Source organism: Typopeltis vanoorti, chromosome 10 (assembly GCF_054136105.1).
Source record: "Typopeltis vanoorti isolate ZY-2024b chromosome 10, IOZ_Tvanoo_1.0, whole genome shotgun sequence".
NCBI classification, from domain to species: Eukaryota; Metazoa; Arthropoda; class Arachnida; order Uropygi; family Thelyphonidae; genus Typopeltis; species Typopeltis vanoorti.
In genome coordinates this window covers 118206381-118223655 of record NC_143558.1, presented here as the reverse complement: position 1 = coordinate 118223655, position 17275 = coordinate 118206381, and the positions used below count along the sequence as shown (strand labels likewise).

The window sequence follows — 17275 nt, the reverse complement described above, 5'->3', positions numbered from 1 at the left end:
TTCATAATTCTAAATTATGATTGCACTTTAACAGTTCTCAGTAAAGGTTGAATCCGGTCTAGATTTCTTCTGGGGCTGGTTCACACTTATGATAAAGATCGTGACTGGAATGGGTAGCAGCCCTTCCCATAATGTATAGTATTATATCTGAAAAGGTTTGTGCTTTTGAATTATGATTTAAAGGCAATTAATGTGAAGTCATTTAGCCTCTAAAACAAGAATATAATTTCTTGCCAGTTTAATTTGATTTGCAACCAAGTGAAAAAAATTTCCTACATCTATCCATAATCCAGAGAATTTTAATAATAAGGTGATACACTTTTGTACTTAATACATAGCATTATATACATCTGAAAGGGTGTTTGCTTTACATTATTGGCTAACTTGAAGAGTATGTCAGTTTGTCGTGAAATGTTTAAGGGCTTAACACATTTGGTGAATGTCATGAAAATTATCCAATTCGTGTAGTGCATTTTCTCTACATATAGGACACCTAGCAATTTCATTATAAAACTATATTTTGATCAAACTGCATTCCCATGTTTGTAGGATTTAGTTACCCTAATCTCTCTTATTATTCTAAAATTAGAAGGGTGAAAAAATCTTATTTTAGGCATAAATGGGTTAATAGTATACAGATGCACAGTTTATATCTGATTTTTAATGTGTATCTTGTCCATAAAGGTCTAAACCTGTTGTATGATAGTACTGTAATTTGGCTAAAGGCTACATAATATTGGAATCCTCATGAGAACACACACATGCAATTTATTTTTTCGAATCCACATTAAGCCCGCAATAAGCAGGAAGATGATCCTACATCAGGCAATAATTTATCCTCCATTTAAAGACACTCTGAAACTTTGAGGTCAACCACAGCTGTGTATAACACCAGTTTTAAATTTTAAACAAAATTTAAAAAAAAAAATAAAAAAATCTGTATGTTACTGTTCAGCTACACAAGAGAACAGGAACATGCAGATGATCAGATAATGCAGGGGTTCCCAACCTTTTTGGTCCCCGTACTCCCTTGGCTTTTAGTAATTTATCCGGTACCCCCTATTCATTATAATAAGAAATAAATTCTTAAGTTTACCATACAGATTCAAAGAATATAAGAAATAAACAGTAATTAAGTTTTCGTAAAAGCTTTATTCGGTAAGTAAATCAATTACATTATCATAAAATTGTAAAATCTTTATTAAACTGCAGTAAAATCGAATAGTGAGACCCTTGATTCTGTTTCTTATCCACCAACAGTTTTATTCTTGGTACAGTTTTCGAAATAGATACCTGCATATCGTGTTCAGGCTCCAGTTTGTTTCTTGTTTTGGATTTGATTGAAAATAGAACTGAGAATCCTGATTCACATAGATAAATTGTTATAAATGGAATTATAGCCATGTAAGCACATTTGGTGATAACGGGATATGCTTCTCCAAGTGTACACCAAAAATGTTGTAACTTCATCAATTGGAATTCAATTCGGAGTTTCTTGTTATTGTGGAGATCAATTAGCTCATCTTTCACTGGGTCGTTGTCACTGATTTTTTCTAAATCAATATGAAAAGGGTTACGTATCCAGACTTCATTCATTTGGTAAGGAGGAATTATTCTTGCTAGTGCCTCTTTCAAAGTTTTTAAATGCAATATAATGCTATCACGAACTTCCTGTTTTAGTTCATATGCTGGATCTGAAGTGATTTCATCGAGAGATTTGAAATTGGCAAAGTTACCTAACTCCATCCTTCTTCCCCAGAGAGTCAATTTTTCTTGAGACGATTGTATCTTTTCTTCAGCCTTTACGAGAATGACATCTGTACCTTGTAGTGAAATGTTCACAGAATTAAGAATTCCAAATACATCAGAAAGATAAGCCAGAAAAATCTCAAAGTTTGGATCTTTGAAATATGAAGCAAAAGCAGATTCTTTTCGACTAAAAAAATTTCAATTAAATTTCTAACTTCAAAAACCCTTCCTAAAACATTTCCTCTGGATAACCATCATACTCCTGTATGAAGCAGCAGTACGATATGATCTGCTCCAACCTCTTCACACAAAGATTTTAACATATGGTGATTCAATGTTTTTGCTTTGATAAAATTCACAACTTGAACAACAACAACATCCAAAACGGCTTTCAAATTATCTGGAAGTGTTTCAGATGCTGAAGCATGCTTGTAAAAATATTTCAGTTGATTTCTTTAACTAAAGCGGTGAAACCTGATTTTTTCCCCAACATAGCGGGAGAACTGTCAGTACAAATAGATTCTATTCCCATAAATGGCCATTTGAATAAAAAAAAAATCATTCACCAAATTCATAATGTCCACTGCCTTTGTTGTTTGCCTTTGTTGTTTCTTTCAAGAGTTTACAAAAAAGAAATTCCTCTTTTATTTCATTCTGATGTATATATCTAGTAAAAACAAGAAGCTGTGCGTAGTTAGAGACATCAGTTGATTCATCCAACTGTAAACTAATTCTTGCTGGACTTTTCTTGATTTCCTCCACTACCTGTATATACGCATGTCTTCTCAAATCCGATCACAAATTGTATTATTTGATAATAGTATTTGTGCAATTTTCTCTTTTGCTTCTTTACTACACATCAACTATGTCCATAGCACACAGCTTCACTAATGTCTCAGCAATTGCATGTGGTTTCTTTTCTTTGGTGACCCTCAATGCGACGCAATACCTGGCCTCCAGTGCTGGCTTCTTCTGGATAATAAATCAATGGTCATGAAGTTTGATATTCTTACCACATCGTGCTCGTTTTATTCTAAATGAGGACTCTGACTCATTAGAATGTTTGGGATGAACATTCTGAAGATGCTCTCTCAATTTTGATGGCTTCATACTGCCATTGCTGCATATCTTGGAGCAAATGAAGCACTGCGGCTTTTGAACACCTTTGTCAAGCACACAAGTAAAACCATATTGCACATATCAATCTTGGTGACAGCGTTTCTTTGGCATGGTCATTCCTTGGATCTGCAAAAATATTTTTTTTATATAAATCCTGATCTAACCTTTCATTTTAAAAATAAGCTAAAAAATAAATAATATTTTAATGTATTTAAATCTTGATCTATCCTTTCATTTTTAGAATAGGCTCAAAATGAACTATAAGCTACTTACGATTAGATTAAAATTTAGTCGGCAAAAGTAATTTAGCTAACCTATGTTTATCACTAAAATGTGTGTACTGTGAGCATGTCGAAATGAAGCATTTGGAGCGTGTACCATACAGTACATCATGCGCAGGAAATGCAGATGCCGCAGAGGTGAGCCTGGCAATTTCACTAGCTATCTTGAATCTTAACCGGGCATTTTGAATTATCGGACCCTGCAGTGAGAAAAAAGTCTATGCAACCTCACTGTGTCCATGTCCAAAAAGAGACCTGAAATGTTGCTGGTGTGGCTGACAGACAGTACCAACATTAAATAGCCCAGAAATGTTGATAACATAACTATTTTTGGAATATATTGTTAGCATAATATACGTATTTACCTGCTATTCATTGTACCCCCTGGACAAGCTTCCCAACTTCAGGGATAAAGGATGAAACCAAGAACATAATTTTTTGGCATCTTTAATTTATAGTATAACCAAGTGAAAAAATACTTTCAACATCTATCTCTTCTTCTTCTTTTCAGCCATTTTCTGTCCACTGCTGGACAGAGACCTCCTCCAGTTCCTTCCTCCTTTCTCTGTTCTTGGCAATGGTCCATCTCTCATCTTCTCTTCTGGATAGATGTCCAGCCCATTTCCATTTTAGCCGCTTGTAGTGAAGAATGATGTCAGTGATACAAGTCTGGCTTCTTATTCAGGTGTTTTGCTTCTTATCTTTTAAACTGGTGCAGATGATATAATTTTTGCAAGTACTCCAGAAGACCTTAATATAATGATAGAAGACCTATATCATAAAAGTAGAAAAGTTGGTCTAAAAATAAACAGAGAAAAAACTAAAATCATGTTTAATCATTTTGTAACCAAAAAACATAATAATAGAAAACTATTTCTATTAAGAGTTCAACTTGCCTGGAGTGCATTCAGAAAATTGAAAAGCATTTTTCAAAACAGTGATGTCCCACTCTGTTTAAAAAGAAAGACATTTAGCCAGTGTATACTTCTAGTCGTTACATATGGTTGTGAAAGTTGGTCTATAACAAAAGCACTGACAAATAAACTAGCAACAACTCAAAGAAAAATGAAGACGTTGATTCTAGGCATCGCATTAAAAGATAAAAGATCTATCTCTAATCCAGAGTATTTTAGTAATAAGGTGTCACACCTTTTGGCTTCTTGTATACATGGAAATATGACTTCTGCATTACTTCAACCATGGTATTGCCTCTGGTTTGGCTCCTCTATAAAGGTCGAATTTCTGCTCTCATAAGGTTTCCCTTAAGAGGGCAATTTGAGTCTCCAGGGATTGTCATTTTCTGGTTTGGCCTCTATTGGAGCCATGTTGGTGAATTCTTTTCCCTGGAATATGAGTGGTTCTGCTCAGTGGTAGGGTGAGCCAGTCACTGTGGAACCACTGCTGAGTTGGATGATCCTTCGGTCACTTGTACGGAGTCTGGGGTATTGCCTAATTTTTAGAGAAGCTCTCTACTTATACATTGAGGTTAAAACCGGTTGGAGTAGTACTACCCCTTCCCATAATGCTATTGAGGTGAAGTCATTAGCCTCTGCATACAAGTGGCCCAGTAATGAAGTGACTTCACGTGCAAACTTTGTTTGCTTACACTTGGATAAAGGTTGAAAACAACAATGTAATTTCTTGGCATCTTTAATTTATGGAAAATATTAGTTGTTTTTGTGGTTTTACTATACTGGCTAGAAAATGTTTGCCATTGCTGGTATGTTATTGTCAGTATGTCAATTTACATGTAAAAAAAAAAGTAAAGCTGAGTCATTTAATATCATTCAAGTGCTAAATTTATTAATACCAGCCTAATTTTTATAACTCATTAATCATCTTAGACATGACATTCCTGCAGAAAGTCAGAATTTATGCTCATGTTATTTGCACATTCATTAATCACTAAGCAGTCTTCAATCAGCCATAATCCTTAAGAATCTGGCAACCAAGATAGCTGATTTTTATTATTATTATTATTATTCAGGCCTCCATGCAGTCAATACTGTATCTATTAAAATACATACAACAGCTATTCAACACCTCTTCACAATTGATCTCTAAAATCAAAGAACAAATTTTTCTTTATCTCATCATTCATTCTTTCTGTGTTTCATAATAGTCTTCCCTTTTATCTATTAACTATAGAGTACAATCTACAGGTTTTCAAATCCAACATTAACAAATTTCTTCTTTTCAACTCACCATTTGATGTGAAGCCAGTGGCCTGGAACTATATACAAATAGTCTAGTTATTATTATTATTCAGGCCTCCATAGAGTCAAAAGACTCATCTTGGGAGATCCTTCCTAGGAAACAAAGTCTATCATACCACTCCTTGAACTCATTCACCGTTCTAGGAAGGATCTCCCACGATGTGGTGAGATAGAGTGGTGAGAGCACCCTGATAGAGTGCTCTCACCACTCTATCAGGCAATGCATTCCATGGTTCAACCACCCTCCATGCAAAGAAACCACTCCTCACCCTCTTGCTCACAGCTTCCTTTTGCAACTTCCAGGGATGGCCTCCCCTTGTCATCGCTCCTTCCCACTGTTCCACCAAGCGAAAGAACTCCCTGGTGTCAACCCTGTAACTACCTCTCAACAGTTTAAAAGTCTCAATGATATCACCTCTCCTTCTGTCTACCAAACTCTGCAGTCCACATTCACTCAGCCGATCCTCATAACTAAAATTGTACAGTCCTGAAAGCAACTTTGTTAACTGCCTCTGTACCCTTTTCACACTTAATTTATCCCCTTCAAATCCTGAGGACCAAATTTGAGAACAATAGTCTAAGTGTGGTCTGAACAGGGTCTTATACAATGGAACAATAACTCTTTTATCTCTGCAGGTCAGCATCCTTCTCAATATTGCAGCAATCCTCTGGATTACGTTCACCACCTTTGCAACATGTCCTCTGAATTTCTGGTTTCTATCAATCATCAACACCAGATCTCTTGTCTCCCCCTACTTCATCCAGTACGACTCCTCCAATAGAGTATGAAGTGTCCCATCGATGTGTCCCAAACCTCAAGACCATACATTTTGCTGCATTAAACTGAAACCCCCATTCATTTGCCCATCTGTCTAGTTTATTCAAATCCTCTTGCAGGGCTACCACATCTACACTATTACTAATAACCTTTCCCAGCTTCACATCATCTGCAAACAACTGAATATAACCCTCTGCAATCCATTGAAAATGTCATTGATATAAAGGTTAAACAATATAGTCCCAATACTGAGCCCTGTGAGATCCTACTTGTAACTTTCTGCCTCTTTGATACTGCCCCACCATACACAACTCTGATACCTATCGGATGGTCAATCTTGAATCCAGTTGACCAACCTGACATCCAAACCTGTCAAATGCCTTTGCAAAATCCCAAAAAATGGCAGTATATGCCTTTCCTTCATCAACTGCTCTTGTAACTTTATTATAAAAGGCTAGCAGATTACTAAAACAAGAATGCCCCTTAACAAATCCATGTTGACTCTCACAGATAACATTACCCTCGTCCTCGTCTGCCCAATGCTGTATACGGTCCCTCACTAATTTCTCCAAGATCTTAACAACCACTGATGACACACAAACTGGCCTATAATTAGACACTTCCAGTCTGCTACTGCCCTTATGCAATGTCACTATCTTATCTTCCTTCATTCCTTGGCACCTTTCCCATAGGCAGACTTTCATTGAAAAGCCAGATGAAAGTCACATTCTCTCAAAACTCGTGGTGAAATACTATCCAGTCCCACAGCTTTACTGCCATCCAGAGTGCTCAGTATTTGGAACACACTCTCCTCCTGCACCTCTAAACCTCGAACCTGCCCTATCCCCCTAGTATTAAAATTTACTCATCCAGAATGAAATACTCCAATAAAGTGTTCATTGAACAATTCCACTATGTCCTCTGCATCAGTCACTCTATTCCCATTTTATCGCACAATCATTTTTCCTCCTACTGGTCACATAGCTAAAAAATTCCCTAGGATTTTCTTTGGATCTTAGGGCCAATCTCTTCTCATATTCCAGTTTCGCCTTCATTACCATACTAGTTGCTTTCCTGGCCTGTGTCTATTGTTCTTCATGCATCTGCTCTTCACCTGTCTCCTTATATCTCTTCCATAGCCTCTTTTACCTGCAGTTCCTGTTTAATATTGTTTGTCTAATATTTAATTTAATATCTAATGTCTAATTTAATATCGTTGTTTAATATCGTTTATGTTTAATATCATCCATTTACAGCAAATTGTGTCCTTTTTTTCACTTGTTGAATACAGCTTACTATTCCTGCTAACAAATATTCCTTCGCAATTTCCCAGCACTAATGATATCCCTGCCTTCCAATTCCTTCCTCCATGAAACTTGCACAAGTTGATATCTAAGACAATTATAATCACCTACCGTATAATTCTACATACGTTCCTGTCTCTTTGATACTCCTGCATGTCTATTCAACTTCCAAGTCAAAACCACATGGTCACTCTCTCCAAATAGTGGGAGAGATGTCATCTCAGTTATTATCAACTCTTCTGCTGCTATGACCAAATTGAAAATTGTTGAACCTCTTGTTCCCTCTATTACATGTTGCCTAAGACATTTGTCCCAAAGAATTCTAGAAATTCCATTCCCTTATTGCTACATGCATTTTTCTCTCCCCAATTTATACTGCTGTAGTTACAATCTCCCATAACAATCATTCTTCTTGCACTTGCCAAGCTCAACTGTCTAAACATCTCCTGTCTCCACTCTGTGCTCCATGGTTTGTAGCCACATTCCACTAAATATCCTGTCTTGCCCACCTCTACCTCACACCATATGCTTTCAAAATCATTAGTGTCACTGCCTTCCAAAGCCTCCACTCTTAGAGGATATAAGTCGTCACTTATAAGTAGTAGTACTCCACTACCACGCTTTCTCTTCCTATCCTACTGAAAAATGCTGTACCCTACTACGTCTATTCCTGTTATTATATCCTCTTCTGTCAACCACATCTCAGTGATCCCAATAATCTTTGGCCAGACTGATGTTATCAGCCCCACATTCCTCTCCGTTATTCCAGATACTCCTGGCATTAGTATAAAGTATAAAAATGCCACTGTTTCTATACCTAGCATTATCCCCTCTAGACTCCACTGGGCTCAGCATTACCTGATGTTGTCCCTCTTCTCCCAACCACCCATTCCCACAAGAGGTCACCCCCCATCGCTATCTTCTAGTTCCCTGCATTGACACACCGACTCATTCAGAAAACAGCAATCTCTTCAGATGCCTACGCCCTTCCTCATTCAATTGCAAGCGGTCTCTCGCATGCTATTCCTTCTGTCCTCAAATGCCTTCCAAGCATCCACATATTCCAATTCTCTCTTCTGACACATTCTAGCTATTATGCTATTCAATATTACTGCTCTTCTGCTCAGCTCATCACTGTCATACCTAGGCAACATGCACACTATCTTTCCTCTCTGCGTTTTCTTTTGTACAACCTCAAGCAAGAATCTCATATCTCTTGCCACCCGATTTACATTGTCTCTCAAGTCATTCATTCCTACCATCACAATCATCTCATCTACCCTTTCATCCCTCTTAATTGCCATAGCCACTCTTTCTATCGTTCCCCCAGGCAAACACTCCTCACGCATCCTATCTTGCACATCATGGATCATTGAGTCCCCATACATCACACCTCTTACCACCCTGTTCCTCAATTGCTCTCCTGCATCCCTCACTCTCTCTCTCCACTAACACTTTTTCTCTGTGTTCCCCTACTTACCTGCCTTCCTGACATCCCTCACTCTCTCTCTCCACTAACACTTTTTCTCTGTGTTCCCCTACTTACCTGCCTTCCTGACATCCCTGGTTCCAGTGCTTCCTGGCATTCTTCTCATTCCCTCTCTCCTACTGTTTCCATTCTCTTCTCCTATCATTCCCATAACTCTCTCTCATTTTCTCTCTTCCACTGTTCCTATTCTCTCCTCTTCTATCATTCTCATAACTTTCTCTCATTCCCTCTCTTCCACTGATCCTATTCTCTCCTCTTCTATCATTCACATAACTCTAATTTCCTCTCTTCTACTGTTCCTGTTCTCTCCTCTTCCATCATTCCCATAACTCTCTCACTCCTACTCTGATTTGCCTTGCATTCATCTCTTCCATTAGCCTAGTCTCATCTTTCACACTTCTCATTCCTGAGACATTACACCTGCTCTTTTAGCTCATCTATCTCTCTCTCTCTCTCTCTAGACTTGTTTGCCATTCATCCTCCCAATTGAGATCATCTCCGAAAAATTCACAATCATTCAACCTTTCCACACTCCCCACTCTCATTTTTTCATTCATATTTCTCTTGCTATTCTCTCCCTCTATCATACCACTCATCTCTCTACGTGGAGAATCTCCCTCCTCTGACTCAATGAGATCGGTTATAGTCTCAACGAGGTCAGTTATCGTCATCTCTAACTCATCAAGTTCTTCCCATTGCCTGCATTTTGCGCATATACTTATTTCCCCTTCTCTCACCTGCCACATATGCAATCGCCAGGATGCATACATTTCACAAGTCCTGCATGCCACATTAGCACATACCACGTGACATAATAAGGGTCACATGTTGTAACCCTTATTATGTCATGCAAAATGGAGTCCTTAAATGGGGAGGACTTGGTGATACGCTATTTGCAATTGGAGCTGCCACCGCCACCATTATTCAAAATAATGTCGAGGAACTACTACAACTAAACGCTAAATAAGTATAAGTAAGTATAACTATAGGTATAAGTTAACTATAATTATAAAACATATTTAAGTATACTAAATATCTAAATAATGACAACTTATGTTATCTTCTTCTCTTCCACCGCTATGCGTCCGATTCTGACTCCGCCTTCTCGGTAACCGAAAATACACAATATAGAGACAACTAACTCCAAAAACAACCACTGAAGGACACTTGTATTACAGAAAAATTTTGTACCATGCTTCAAAGATGTAAAAAGGAAGAGGATTTATTTCTTCTTTACATTCATGAAGATTCTTCACAGTAACTCTTCACATACAAAGAACACTTCTTTTCTCACATTGTTTTTAATTCTCTTACAACCAAAGAAATATCACAAATTAGTTTTTCACATAATGAAACATTTGCCTGGTTGGTTTCCTTAGCAAAAAAGTGACTGAGTCAAACATGACAGTATCTCATTGATAAAACTCTGCTCTTCTCTAAATGCAGACAATATAATAAATCTTTTTTTTTTTACATGATAATTAAAATAATCATGCCTACTAATACAGTTTAATCATGACTCTTTATGCACACTGTATCAGGTCTCTTTATAGGATGGAAAGCTCACTTGATATTATAATCAATTGTTTTAGAGGGACATGTATGGAAACGTATTTATAGATACTTATATGACTGACACGTGGAAAAAAATATAGAATTTTATTCAAAACTTCTGATATATTTCATCTGATATAATATGGACATCACCAGGGAGAAAGACCGGTAATTATTATTATGTGACACCTCCAAAGAGGCCAAGGACTCATCATGAGAAAGCACTCTACTCCACTCCACTCCCCTACACACATCAACATCACCACTTCTGACAGTATTTTTTGTCTGTAAATTGCATATATTCTGATTGCTGATTTGCCTGTATATAGGATGAAAAACCTGAGTTTCCAGAAGGGAAAACCCTGCTATCTCCATATAAGATTGGCTAACTGAACTTCAATTGAAAAATCCCATATAAAGATTCCTCTCATCATGATGAGAATTGAACTCAGGCCTTTTCCAATCGAAGAGCACAATGTACCATCATTTTTCCAATGGTGCTATTGGAGTGCTTATATTCAAAACATGAATCATAAGAATGAGTCGATAGTAAGCACTTACCAGCTCGTGTCTTGGTTGCAGTGAGAAACTGTCTTCTTTCTTGCCATCTACAAAGAATACTTTACCACCTCTCTCCTAACCAGGTGTCTATCATTATGTTATATTTTCTACTCTTTTGACAGACTGTCCATTCTGCATTAATTAGAATCCAAGACCATTGAGGCTATAGTTCTTTGAAAATCTAAGTCCAGCCTTGTTTCTTATGCTACTGACACTAGGCACAGTTCTTTGGTACCAGACAAAATTCTTCTCTCCAGCAAGTTCAGATTTGATTGTCTTTTCTTTGACATATGAAACACTACAAAATGTTCCAAAACCTTAGCCACTGTATGCCGATCTACAAGTTTTGGGAAGTGATTACTATTAACTGTTCATTTTTATTTTTTATTTTTATTTTTTAGGTTATTTAATCTGCAGAAGCTTTTACAATTGTTTTCTGAACTCTAATAATGTAATCTTGTCAATTCAGCTGTGACCGAGACACAAACTAGTAAGCACATGCTGCATGACTCAACTTGAATCATTCACGATGAGTCATGCAGTTTACTTTCCATTTAGAAAATAGTTTAGTGTTGTGCCAGCAATTTACATGCTCATTTTGAAGAAGTCTAGAATATACAGTCAACTTTCACTATAGCAAATTCCTAGGAACCACCGGAATAGTTTGTTATAGTGAATAGTTTAATATAATGAATTTTTTTTATTAGCAAACATTTTGCCTATTGAGCTTTGGTCATGGCGTTTCCATATTATGTTACAGTGAGTGAGTAAATAGCTGAGCTATTTGCTTCAAAGCTAGTGAAGGAAACATAATTCCTGTTAAAAATACTGAAGCCCAAACACACACAAACAAACAGATTTATGCCAAAAATGTTTGAGTGACTTAGTTATAGCATAACATGTGCATGTTATAACCAGTTTTCTATTATCCAGTGGTGAGAAGTACTGGAAAGACCATCATAAATTAATTTAGTCTGGCAGAATGAACAAATGAAAAGATAAGTTGAACATAAACACATTTTACTTTTATTTTGATGAATTGAAATACATAGAAGCAGTGTAGTTGAAAACTTTTAATTTAGAATTTACCCCCTTTTGGAATACTTGCTACATCATCCATCTCAGAAAATATCATTAAATCTTTGATCAACATAGCACATTAAATTAAGGGGATAAAAATCCCTTATTATTTTACAGCCAGTATGCGAAACTCTAAGATCAAAAACTACGATCTAAGAGTTTCATTATCCAGTGGTGAGAGGTACTGGAAAGACCATCATAAATTAATTTAGTCTGGCAGAATGAACAAATGAAAAGAGAAGGTTTCGATCTTAGAGTTTTGCATACTGGCTGTAAAATAATAAGAGATTTTTATCCCCTTAATTTAATTAACTTCGCCAGAAAAAATAGCCGTTTGGCTTTTCAACATAGCACATATTATCTGCTCCAATTCAGAATCTCTCCAACAAGAATTGAGCATCATCCGATGCATCATAGTACAGAATGGCTTCACCTCAAGGAAGTTTAAATGCATCTTGAACTCTTAAAAGCCCAAGCCCATACTACTTATCCATCTAACTCCTGCCTGATTTGCACTCCTTACCTTAGGCATACATTTTAATATTGCTTCCTCTAGATGACCCTTAACTAGCTCCCATGCACTACTAACATCCTTCCCTTGCAGGGCTTTTTTTTCATGACACACCTTCAAGCTTCCTCCTAAGTTTGTCATAATTGCCTACCTTGTAGTTCCACATATATCCCTTCTCGACAGAATATTCCACGTTTTGCAATCTCCAAAGTCAAGGCCTCATGGTCACTTTCTACAATCCGAGGCCAGGTCTAATACTTTCACACCCAGGGTTCCCTCCAACACATGCCTTGAATAGTTATCTCTCGGTAGGTGTATAAATTCCATTTCCATCTTGTTAGTTGGCCAAGTGGTTAATATATCTACTCTCCAACCAACACAGTTGCAGGTTTGAATCCCTCTGCAGTCATGGATGTTTGCGATTGTCTTACCTCATGTACTGCTATTCTGATGTATGACCTTTCCTGTCCTTGCACCATTAAAACCATAAAATCATCATCCTGTCTGCCATGTCATCTTTTTTCCTGCCAGTCTATATCTCCGTAGTTGAAGTCCCCCATAATAATCACTTAATCTGCATTTATGGTACTAATTTGCTGTTCCAGATCATTCCTGGAACCCCCCTGGCCTGTAGCAGCAACCAACCATATATTTTGTCTTATTGGCCTTGATATCACATCACACCAGACTGCTTCAATTGAACAGCTACCGTCTATTCTTTATGACTGCAATTCATCTACTATCGTTAACAATACCCCTCCCCCCATCCTATCTTCTCTAACTTCCCTGAAACTAACGCTTAACCCTTCACATTCTATCATTTGCTGTTAGCCAAGTCATACTAATGCCTATCACTTGTGGCAAGGTTGCATTATCCAGTGCCAAAAACTCTTCCCTCTTGTTCCTGATACTTCTGGCATTAGTGTACAGAAAGGTCCACATCCCTTTAGGTCCCCAACCATCTTTACTTCCTAAATTGATTACCATATTCAATATTTTTGCTGGAGAACTAGGTTCTACTTACTGGTCATCCTCACACTCACTCGCCTCATGGGTGACTACACACTCACCTGCATCCACCTAATTGCTGAAGTTTTAATTTTAGAAATTATGGACTTTACAACCATGTTATTAATAACTATTTCAATTTCCTGACGTTTTGATCTTATATTAAGGTCATTATCTGGAGTATATACAAATATACAAGGACAAGCTGAGTTAGATTTGAGTTGGGTGGCGCTAGTGTCCTTGGTAAATGTGGCGGTCGAGTTTAGCTAGTCTAGAAAACGTGTTTTTAAAGTTAAATATAGTGTGGCTTTTTGTCACAAATTATGCTGCAATTGTGCATCGGTTAGAAACAAGTGTCCTTCAGTGGTATTATTGTTTAGAACTGTGTTGTATATATTGTGTTTTCACTGCCGTTTGTTTCACTATAACAACGTGTAAAGATGGCGTCCAACAAGAAACGTACGTCAGCGGCGCGCAGGACTTCTACTACTACACGAAAGGCTGGCTCAGCGTTAGATTTTTCGCAATGGATGCGGTGCGGAAACTGCTACATGTATGCACCGAAAAATGTGAAGGATCTGTGGTCGGTCTGGAAAAATGAGAAGAAAGAAAATGTCGACGTATGTGAGAAGTGTCGGGATAGGCTGGAGCGTTTAGGAATGGAAGCAGACATCGGGACCGTAGCGGAAGAACTTCGGCGGGAGTTTATGAAAATGAAAAATGACCTTCATCTTCTTCATGAGGAAGTGGAAGTGATCGGTAAGGAGATTCTGGAAGTTAAAGCTGAGTTTAATGTGTTAAACAGAGAAATTAGGACTATAGAGATTACTTTAGCTGAAGTAACTAGAACAGGATTACATATGGGTGAGTCTTTGAATGATTCAGTAATAAATAGTATGGGAGTGATTGGGAGTCAACATAATAAAACCACAAGTGGCCTAGAAGAAATGAGATGTAGTGAGAGTGGGGGGGGGGGTAAGTAATAGAGAGTTGAGTAATGAAGCTGGGAGAGTCATGCTGAATAGTGTAGAGAATGAGTCCATGAGTGTGGACTTGAATGAAGTTAAGAGTGGTAAAATATATGGTGATTCTATGATTAAGGGTATGGAGAGTGGTATGCATGAGGAGTGCTGGGCTGATGGGACAATAGAAAGAGTGGCTTTAGCGATAAAGAGAGGGCATGAAACAGACAAGATGATAGTTATGGTGGGTACGAATGACCTGAGAGGTAGTATAAATCGGGTAGGAAAAGATATAAGAACATTATTAGATATTGTGAAGAGGAAAAGTGTCAATGGGAGAATAGTGTGCGTGCTGCCTCGTTTTGACAATTACGAGTTAAGTAGACGAGCAATGATAATGAATGATATGATTGCAAGAATGTGCAGAAAAAGAGGTCTGGAGTTTGTTGATGTTTGGAGTGTGTTTGAAGGAAAAAGGCAGTTGTATGCTAGAGATGGACTGCATCTTAACATGGAAGGACATAAGCGATTGAAGGAGTTATTGTTTTCTGAACAGGTTGAAGTTATTGGGCAGGGAAACTAATATTGAAAAGGTTGAGTGTAAGAGAGAGAAACTTTAGCACTGATTGTGTATTTATTGATCCTTATAGGCAGAATAAATTGCAGAAGAGAGGGGATAAAAATCGGCATAGGACTACGGTAGTTAGTGACTTATATATCAGTTCTAAAGCCGGTACAAGATCTAGAGGGAATCTGCAATTTTTGTATACCAATGCTAGAAGCATTCGAAATAAGAGAGAAGAATTTTTGGCATTAGTCAGTGAAATCTCACCAAAAGTTGTAGGCATTAGTGAAACTTGGCTGTCAGCAGAAGATGTGGTCACTGGAATTGAATGTGAAGGGTACAGTATTTTCAGGGAGGATAGAGAAGATAGAACAGGAGGAGGAGTACTGTTGATGATAGCCGATGTGTTGCAGCCAAAGAAAGTAGTATATCATGATGATAGACATGTGAATGAGAGTTCATTTGAGGCAGTCTGGTGCGAAATAGTGACCAACGCAACCAAATATAGAGTTGGATGCTGCTATAGGCCAGGGAGTACGGGGGAAGATATTGAATTCATGCATCAGCAACTTAGTGCAATGAGTGAAGGCTTAGTGATTATTATGGGGGATTTTAATTATGGTGATATCAATTGGAAGGAGGAAATATCTCGTAGCAAAAAGGAAATGGAGTTCATACATCTTCTACGAGATAATTACTTGAAACAGCACGTAACTGAAGGGACACGTGGTGTGAGAGTGTTGGACCTGGTTATTGGTTCAGAGGATATATGCATAAGAAAGGTGTCCTCGTTACCTCCAGTTGGTGAAAGCGATCATGTGGTATTGACTTGGGAGGTTGCAAAATCTGTGGATTTTTCTATTAAGAAGGGGTATATACGGAACTACAGGTTAGGCAATTATAACAAGCTTCGGAGTGAGCTTGCAGCCATCCCATGGCAAAACATATTGCAAGGGAAAGATGTTAGCAGTGCTTGGGATAAAATCAGCGGGTATCTGAGGAAAGCAATATCAGATTGTGTCCCTATGGTCAGGAGGTCAAACAAGGCAGGCATTAGATGGATGAGCAGTAGTATCAAGCTTGAACTGCAAAAAAAGAAAATGTTATGGAGAATTTACAAGGAGAAGGGCGATCAGGACACCCATGAGCAGTACAAGGCTCAAGCTAGGAAGGTTACCAGCATAGTAAGAAAAGCTAAATCAGATTATGAGAAGACCTTAGCCAAAGAGATCAAGGGTAATCCCAAAGAGTTCTTCCGCTATGTGGCAAGTAAGAGGAAGAATGACTTCGGAAGGATAACCTTAGTGGGTGCTGATGGTATTGAGGTGACAAAATCAGATGTAATAGTCGAGTTACTGAGTGATCACTTCTCAAAAGTCTATCACCCAAGTGAGGATATCTCTATACCTATAGCAATACCTAATGTGAGAATTGAAGCTAAAGAATCAGAGGTATTAAATATATTGCAAAACTTAAATGCAAACACTGCGGTAGGCTTAGATGGAATATCAGCTCGGGTGTTGCGTGAATGTGCAAATGAATTGTCAACCCCTCTTACCTGGATATTTAATTTAAGTTTGAACTCTGGTATGGTCCCTAGGGAGTGGAAGTTAGGCAAAGTGGTTCCTTTGCATAAGGGTGGCTCTAAAACTGCGGTATTGAATTACAGACCAATCACCATCTCAGGAGTAGTGGTAAAAGTATTGGAAAAGTTGGTTAAAGACAAAATTCAAGAATGGGTGGATCAGGATATGATACTCTATAGAGGCCAACATGGTTTTGTTAAAGGTAGATCCTGCCTTAGCAATCTATTAACTATTCATAATAGAATAACATCCAAGTTGGACAAAGGAACTGGCTACACAGTGGTACTTCTGGATTTTGCTAAGGCTTTTGACAGGATACCCCATAGAACACTGTTACGCAAATTGGAGCAGATGGGAATGGATATTAAATTGGTGATATGGATAGGAGAATGGCTCAGGGAGAGATACCATAAGGTGGTGTATGGAGGAGCCGAGTCCAGAATGAGGCAGGTGACCAGTGGTGTACCTCAGGGCTCTGTGCTTGGGCCAATGTTGTTTAATTTGTATATAAA

At 37.9% G+C, this 17275-nt stretch overlaps 2 protein-coding genes across 2 annotated transcripts in view; one reads left to right on the top strand and one right to left on the bottom strand.

The window, feature by feature from the left end:
* LOC150102732 (protein ZBED8-like) overlaps nucleotides 1-17275 on the bottom strand; it is a 120241-nt gene that overhangs the window by 94016 nt on the left and 8950 nt on the right. Inside the window, exon 2 of the mRNA XM_090398728.1 lies at nucleotides 1294-1936. Coding sequence (XP_090254854.1) covers nucleotides 1294-1936 — 643 coding nt within the window. The remainder of the gene's footprint in view (nucleotides 1-1293; nucleotides 1937-17275) is intronic.
* LOC150102733 (uncharacterized) overlaps nucleotides 1-17275 on the top strand; it is a 258688-nt gene that overhangs the window by 235143 nt on the left and 6270 nt on the right. The gene's annotated exons all lie outside the window — the stretch shown is intronic.